This window comes from Phaethon lepturus, unplaced genomic scaffold, assembly GCF_000687285.1.
Source record: "Phaethon lepturus isolate BGI_N335 unplaced genomic scaffold, ASM68728v1 scaffold4874, whole genome shotgun sequence".
Lineage (NCBI taxonomy): Eukaryota > Metazoa > Chordata > Aves > Phaethontiformes > Phaethontidae > Phaethon > Phaethon lepturus.
This window is the reverse complement of record NW_010535320.1, coordinates 11308-19669: the sequence shown is the minus strand read 5'-3', so window position 1 is coordinate 19669 and position 8362 is coordinate 11308. Positions and strand designations below refer to the sequence as shown.

Sequence of the window (8362 nt, the reverse complement as noted above, 5' to 3'; positions counted from 1 at the left end):
GGTCAGTCCTGTGCTGCCAGCGGTGGGGAGCGGCTTTCGCAGAGAGCTGGGCTGCCGTTAGCAAACTGAACATGAAGGCGTGTTCTGCTGTCAGCTGTCCTCAAATTATTTGCCTTTTGGAGGAGAGGCTTGCTCGGCTTCCTTTCCAAATGAAGGGAAAGGGTCCCGTCTGGTGGTCGAGGGCTCGGAATTGGGCAACGGACCCGTCCTAATTGGGCAACGGACCCGTCCTGCCGTTTTGGCCTGCCTGAAATCGCACCCTGTTCTGCGAGGATGGGGAGGGAACCGGCCCGTCTGCAGGGGCGGCAAACACCGCTCTGCCGGGAGGCGGCGGTTTGCTCGGGGGCCTGTCTCTAGCAAGGAAGATGGACAGACATCTCCGGCCTTCAGGCGGTGCAGATGGACGGCGGGCTGAGTCTGGCATGTGTCTTGTGAACGAGCAGCAAATGCGTACCATGGATCCTTACCTAAGGCCGGCAAAGCCCTGCAGGCGGGTGCTGTGCCCCCCCCCCCCTTGGTTGGGACATTTTTTTTTGCTTGTACAGGACCAGCACATGCGTCCCATGGATCCTTACCTAAGGCCGGCAAAGCCCTGCAGGCGGGTGCTGTGCCTCCCAGCCTCTTGATGAGCAATTTTTGGAGAACGTACCGCGCTGTGGGGCCGAGAGTCCCTTGTGCCCCTGGGAGAGGCTGCGCTCGGAGACAGGCGAGAATGGGCCCAGTTGCCCCTTGCTCGGGCTACTGGGGGGCTCCCCCGCGGGGGTGCCTGGCTGCGGGGGCAGGGCTGGCAGGTCTACCCGGGTTGGAGGGAGGAGCTGGTTCCCCGGAGGGGAAATCTCTGACTCTGCTTTTGTTCTTCAGAACCTCCGTCGGCAGGGAAAGATGTTTAACAGTGCTGTGCCAAGCTGCAGCGTTTGCTCACGTGTCTTCCTGCTGCCTTTTTTTCCTTTTGTTTCTCCTGCTGCCCTCAATCGCTTGCTGGAGGTGCCTGTTCTGCTCTGTTCCTCCTCCCCTGCTCCAGCATGCTTTTTCTCCGTTTCCCTCACGTTTGTTATCCCTTCCTGTCTTGCATTTCCCCAGCAGTTTAAGCTGATGCCAGACAGGTTGGCCTTCCTCATCACGGGGCCCTGAGGGATTGCAGTGTGCCTTGATTTGGGGAGCTGCGCAGAATGGATGTGTTTGGTTTTGTAGGGTTAGGTTTACTGAGGCATCTCCTGAGGGGAAGGGGGCAGTTGGGGCTGTGGTGTCCATCACAGAGACACTGCCTTTTAGCCAACCAGCTCCCTCAAACTGCCCGTCTTACACCAACCTCTTATAATTATTCCCCCCCTCCCCGCCCCACTTGAATTCGCTTGATCTCTTCTGCAAAGGGCTGTCTCCCCACTGCCAGTTTTTGTGCCAGCAGAGCACTTTTCATACCTGCAAAGGCCCAAATTTCACCAGAGAACCCGGGCCCCTTGTTTCCTGTTGGGGAAATCCCCTGCAGAGCAGCCTCTGCACCACTTTCAGTGCACCAAGGTCTTTTGCAAATTGTGCAGAAGAAATTAAAGGGAGGCCCAGACCAAGTTGCTAGCAGTGTGCCATTTCTACTATAGCTGCCCTTTTGTTCCAGTTTTTCATGTGAAGAACTCTGAATGACAGTGGGATGCTCGGTGTTTGGCAGGGGGCTGGCACCCAGGCCCTGCATGACCAGCATGACTTTGACTTATGCTTCCAGCTGGATCTGAGTGGTTTCTGTTATCTGTGTGTGCAATGGGAGACTGACTCGGTCTCTCCTTTTTCCATCGTTTGTTTAGGAAACTATGGTCTAGAGATAGGTGAGCTGGGAGAAGTTGTGTAAGCAAGGTCTAGCTCACCTGGAGGTTTCACTTCCAACACAGAGAAGTCGTGCTCCGGGTGCGTGTGGTGGAGTTCTCACTGCTTGCATGGTTGTCCTAAAGACTGAGACAGTTTTGCCCCCTTCCACACACCCCAGTGCCTTGTGCCGCCAAAGCCTTTGTCTTAGGGACAGAACCATGAGTCCTTCTCTGGGAAAACTCCAAACATGAGCCCAGAGCTCAGGGGTGCCAACCTCCAGTGCCAGAGCTGTGTGTGACTTCCAGACATGTTGAGAGGAACCCCAGGGCGGCTGCTCTGAGGGTGTGATGCCGTGGGGGGAACGGCATAATCCAAATCCTGGCATGTGGGAAGAGTCCAGCTGGAAATACAAATTTCCTCTTAGTTTTGGTTGATGGTTAGTTGTAATTGGGGCTCCCAGTTCTCCTAGTCCCATGCTGTGGTCTTCAAAGCCCTTTCTTCTTCCTTCTCCTTCCTGCTCATGCACAAAACTCTCTGCTGCTGTTTGCAGCTTGGAGATCTCCCTCTGTTGGTGAGTGATACATAGAATGCTTTCCTAGGTTGTTAGTTCTGTATTATCAGTAATAATAATTATACAACACTGAGTGTTATTAGTACAGCCATTGTTTGTGTGCGTTTCTTGGAGCCAAACCACTATAGGGTTATTTTGTCCGATGGGTAACCAGAACGATGCCAGATTGGCACTTAATGTGTCTGAGTCATAAGCAAGCGGAGCACTTGCATGACTAGGCTGGTGCGAGGCAGGGCACTCTGGAGCAGCTGTTCGGGGAGAGCTTGGATGATGCTTCTGTCCTGATGCAGGATTTTGCTGGGCTCTGGTGTTTCCCTTAAATTTTGTTTCTGCCTTCTGCAGCCCCCTCAGGAATTTCTTCAGGCCACAGTCCCTGGAGCTGCTCTTCCTGTTTTGTGCCTGGTGATGGGCTTTCCAGGGCATGGGCAGTTTGAGAAGAATCTCAAAGGGACTGTGTGTTGTGTTCAGAGGTCCTGCAGAGCAAGGCCAATGGCCTCTTGTGCTGCAGGAGTCTTGAAGGAGGTTGTAACAGATAAGCCAGGTGCTGTTACTCATGTTACTTTTTCCACAGCCTCTGTTTTGCTTTGCTCATCACTGCAGATGATCTGAATCTCCTACAGAAGAAACCTTTCCTTGTCTGCTTGGGTTTGGTATAGCCACACTGAGGCTATGACCTTTTTGAGTCATACAAATGGGCTAAGCAGCAGGGTGATGAACTGGTTAAGCCAGGTAAATGCCCCTGCCACATCTATGCCCTTTGGGACCTCTCTCCAGCAGCTTGACTGTCGTACTGTATTTTCTTCTCAGACGTTGTCCTAAATAGTATCCATCTCTTAATCTAAAAGAAGAAAAACATATAAATCACTTGTTTACCCAGATACTCCTTTTTATCTTGTGTTCCCCTCCCTCCCCCCCTGATTCTGTCTGAGGCGCTTGATCTTGGCCTAATGTGCTTTCTTCCTAGTCGCCCATGTTTGATGGCAAAGTCCCTCACTGGCACCACTACAGCTGCTTCTGGAAGCGGGCTCGAATTGTGTCCCATACGGACATCGATGGCTTCCCTGAGCTCCGGTGGGAAGATCAGGAGAAAATCAAAAAAGCTATTGAAACTGGAGGCCCTGGAGGAGGTAAGCAGGGGGGTCTCCTGGTGTTTGGAGGTTTAGCTAGAACCGTTCTCCCTCTTCTCAAGCTGTTGTTGTAGTTATTTGATTGCCATGTCCCTTCAGCAAGTGATGTCGGAGGAATTGTTGTGGTGTCGCCGTGCTCCAGGGCTAGGATGCTGGCAGTATGATCCAGCATGTTAAGTCAATGAGGTGAAAAGACAAGTCAGTTGGCAGATGCGTTGCTAAATACTTCTTGTTACCATGATTGGTGTATTTTGTTTTCAGTTCTTTAGTATTAATAAATGCTGCTGTTGTGTGTTGTTTTAATGGTACCTTCACCGCAGTGTATGGTTATGAAATTGCGACACCATGAACAAGTGAGTCAGGAGCAAGTGAGAAGGGTCTAAGTGCAGACCAGGATAAACTTACCGTGTCTCTGTGTAAACCAAGGATGCCGGGCAGTTTTAGACTGATGTCTGCCTGTGGAAATGTCGTACCACAAAAAATAAAAGGAAACTGGCACTTGGGAGGAGGAGCTCTGCTTTGAAGCAGGGCTGTTTGTGACTTCTGTTACAGTCAGTTCTTCAGTAAGATCTTTTTTTTACGCTACTTTCAGGAAAGAAGTAAAAAGGGTCAGCTCTGTGCACCTTTGAAAGTCTTTTGAAATCATTAAATAACCAATCCTGTACAATTGCTACTTGGCTGTTTAAAGAACTTTTCTCCTTTTAAAAGTGCTTTTGAGCATGGACTGCTTATCTTGCTCTGTAGTCAAATTCTTGACAGATGGGTTGCTGGGAACACAGGTTTATTAATCCAGACTTTGACAATCTGGGATGGCATAATAAGAAAATAAGGGGATGCATTTTTAAAGCCAAACACTGTATTTGCCTTACTTCTCCAGGAAAAGGAGGAGAACAGGAAGGAGGTGGCAAGGCTGAGAAGAGCCTAAATGACTTTGCTGCAGAATATGCCAAGTCGAACAGAAGTACTTGCAAAGGCTGTGAACAGAAAATAGAAAAGGTAAAAAGCTTCTGTTAGTTCTCCATCTCTTGTCTTTTCTCCCACCAGTTCTGATTCAAACAGTGACTTTTATAATTACTTATGGAAAGTGCTTAGAGCTGCATTTCTGTGTCTGAGGGGCAGCTGTGTTCTGGACAGCTGACACTAAAGGCATCTATCAGGTGTTCTAGTCTGGGCTTCAAACCTGCTGATGCTTCCTTTCACTTGGGTCTTAGAGCAGACAGGAAAGCTGCTCACCAGCATTTCTGTGGCAAGGGAGCCACTACTAACTGCTGCTTTTCCTGCTTGTTGCAGCACTGCAAAAGTCAAGTTGGCCTCTTCCTACTCCTCAGCAAGACCAGTTCTGTTTGTGTGTAGTGTATCCATATTAACTCTGTGAAAGCAGACAAAAACTGCTTTCACAGAGTTAATGTGAAAATTAATGCAGCTAATTAACAATGCAGCCCTGTAGTAAAGACAGTTGGCAAAATGAAGCTGTGAGCTTCTCATAGCTGTGAATAGACCTGCCATTTGGGTAAGGTTGACAAGGGCCAAACACCAGCGCTGATTGCTTGTATTATATGCTTGCTTAGACGTGGCACTTCAGGATATGGTTTAACGGGCATGATGGTGTGAGGTTGATGGTTGAACTTGATGATCTTAAAGGTCTTTTCCAACCTTAATGATTCTGTGTTTCTGTATCTGCAGATACATTGGTGACTGTTGTGTAGACATTTCCTTGTTGGAGCATGAAGTGTTGCAATCTAAAGGCTCCTAAAACAACTACTTGTTGGGCATCTGAAAAGTAATTTGCAGTAAGATGGAGTGAGATCATGTTAGCACTGATGCTTGAGTGGTAGCGACAGAAATTTAGTTTATAGAGTTGCCTGCATAGGGTTTGGTCATGTGAGTTTTGCTAGTTCAAGTTTACTGGGAGTTGGGGAGTTGAGGGACTAAAGACTACAGGATTACCCATTTTGAGTGGTTTTTGAACAGAAAACTGTTTAAGTCTGTTTTTTCAACCTAGAAAGAGTGAAGAAAGCAGAGGAATTGCAGTGAAATGGCTTGAACAAAAAAAAGTTGCCGGCTTTGATAGAGGAACTGTTGCTGTTTTACAGGTGTTTAGGAAGCATCACGTTGGTGAAGAGGTTGTTAACATCTTGCCCCTTCCATGAGGGCCTAACAATTGCTGTTGTGTTGTTTTAATCTGCCTCAGGGCCAGATCCGGATTTCCAAGAAGATGGTGCATCCTGAGAAGCCGCAGCTGGGAATGATTGATAACTGGTACCACCCAGACTGCTTTGTGAGCCGCCGAGCGGAGCTGGGTTTCCTCCCGGTGTATGGGGCCGCCCAGCTCCTGGGCTTTGGCATCTTAAAAGCTGAAGATAAAGAAACTCTGAAGAAGCAGCTCCCGGCTACCAAGAGCGAAGGGTATGTGGACAGTGTAACAAATCGTGTTGTCTAGAAGAGCTATTGCTTGCCTTCAAAGACATCCATGATAAATGTTTTGTGACCTTGTCTCTCTCAAAAGAATATTGGTCGTAGGAAGATTTGGTCCTTCCTGTGACTTAGGCAGATGACAACAGACAAATTCCCTGTCCCTGGGAGCGTGCAGTCCACTTCCCCCCTGTGACTGCCTTGAGAAAATGCAGAGGCCAGCAGCTGCGACTTGGAGGACTGATGTAGGGCTTTCAGCCATAACATAATGCATGCTTAATACAAATGGATACTGGGCTCTGTGCCTCCTTGTGTGATGCTGTTATCAGTGATCGTTTCTCTGCTCTAACCACTTGTTAGAGAATTGATTTGACATGTCTTATATATGAGCTGCTGATCTGTGACAGACACTGAATCTGATAATGGTGTTTATTGGCCGCGTAGTGCTTACACTTGGGTGCTTTTGTTTGCTAAATCTTTTATGGTACGACTGAAATTTCATTGCGTTGCATTGAAATTTTTAGTGGAGGCTCTTGATGGAACTTTTACTGACAGAGAGTGCTTCCAGGTGGCTTGCTAGCTTTGGTCAGTCTTTCTCTGTTAATGAAGGTTTTTGTTACTTGTTTCTAAAGTGACTTCGTCTGGAGTCATACTTCATAAAACAAACCAGTGTTGCATTGTCCCCATGGAGGAAGGAACATGAGGTGTTCCTGGGTCCTACAAATAGGAAAGATCTTGTTTTTTGTCAAACATTGCGCTGCTTCATGTACGTTGCAGACTGAATTCAGCTCTGCTTTTGCAAGGATTCGCCGTGAAACTGTCTAGTGAGACTGATGTTCAGTTCTGAGAAGCCATAGCCATGTCAAATCTGTGCAGTCTTTGTCAGTATTGGTCCTTCAGATACGTGGCTGTTGAGGACAGCATACTGTTCAGAGCCTTGCGTTTATGTGAGTGCCATCCTTGGCCGTGAATGTCATCCTTGGCCGTAAGTAACAGAGCAGACTGCACGTAAACTGATGTATGTGGTGTTAGGAGACTGCCATTCAACTTCCACGCTTTATTGTTGGTTAGTGAGCAGTTGATCCAGAAGCGTTCAGGAGTTGTGCAGGTGCCATGGGGAGGATCCTGCAGTGCTGCACGAGTGGGTGCTCCTTGTTCACCTCACACTGCTGAACCACTGGAGGCTGAGATGAGCTGTCTGTATCTGTCTAGCAACCTGCCATCTTTTCACGCAGGCGTTTTACCTCCATGTGTGTTGCAGGATATTGGTAGGAGTACAGTTTTAATGCACTTGCAGCTTTTCAAGTAGTCCTTTACTTTTTGTGCCGAGGCACATGTTCCACTTTATCCTAGAGCAGTGTGTGAGTTTAATAGGGTTATTTGTAGTTTTCTCCTATGTCTTCAGCAAAGCTCTAGAGATTTGACTATGTAAGTGTTTCTCTTATCTGCCCTGACTCTGCTTTTCTGGGCCACTTCTGGGATGCTATGCAAAATATGAAGGCTTTGTAAAGATAGGCCACAGAGTAGTTTGCCAAGTCACTGTGTAAATAAAAGCCTAGAATTGCAGTGGAAAAAGAGCTTAGACTGGTGATGTAGGGTAATGTGAACCAGGACCTCCTGCCAGAAAAGCAGCAGGATGTCTCATACTTTCCTGCTTTCTAAGCACTGCATGAACAAGTCCCTCAACCGTGAAGGTGCTGGCTGGCTCTTATGCTCCGCTACCTTTCTTCTGCTGTTTGGGCTGTGTGCTTGAGCCAAGGGTATTAAAGGTCAATTGGAAAAGTAGTTGTCTGTCAAACAAACTGAATGAGCGAGAGTGTAAACAGAATGAGCGGAGAGGTGTGGTGTGCTTTCTACCTGTTAATTTTGTGCCAAGAAAGCACAGAAGTTCCAGAGAAGGGAAAAGAAAAACACCCCAGAAGCTTCAATGAGAGGCCATTACCTCCTGATAATTCGTCTCGTGCATTCAGATAGCAGAAATTAACAGCAGAAATTACAGCATCTCGCAGAAATGATGTTACAACATCTGATGTTGGTGAGATTCTCTAAATGATCTTTAAAGATATTTCTAATTGTGTGTGTCCAAATTATATCTTGGCTCAGATGTCTCTGCAATTCATATGTGACGCATCCAAATTCATGTGTAGGCTTCTAGCCCATACTCTGAGGAGAAGCTCAGACTTTGTGACTGCCCTGTCAGCCCTTTCTGTAAGGATGGCAGTGTGATGTGCCTATTGCAGATGAGAGGAGTGAGATGCCAAGCAGGGCAACAGAGAATAGTTGGAAAATCCCTTCCCTCTGAAGGGCAAAAACGGGGCAGGTTTCCTGCAGGGATCCTGGCTCCTTTCCTCACTCAGCTCTGGGTGAGACGTGCGGAGCCTCCCCTGGGCTGCAGGCGGTCATGCCTGAGCACCAGCACTTTGCAGGGGGAGGAGGATCTTGTGTCCTTGCCAGC

At 48.0% G+C, this 8362-nt stretch overlaps 1 protein-coding gene across 1 annotated transcript in view; it reads left to right on the top strand.

The window, feature by feature from the left end:
- The first annotated feature begins 3336 nt into the window (after positions 1–3336).
- LOC104619763 (poly [ADP-ribose] polymerase 1-like) overlaps positions 3337–8362 on the top strand; it is a 16226-nt gene continuing 11200 nt past the window's right edge. The window contains exons 1-3 of the mRNA XM_010285761.1: positions 3337–3495; positions 4373–4491; positions 5687–5901. Of these exons, the coding sequence (XP_010284063.1) occupies positions 3339–3495; positions 4373–4491; positions 5687–5901 (491 nt within the window). The 5' untranslated portion in view covers positions 3337–3338. The remainder of the gene's footprint in view (positions 3496–4372; positions 4492–5686; positions 5902–8362) is intronic.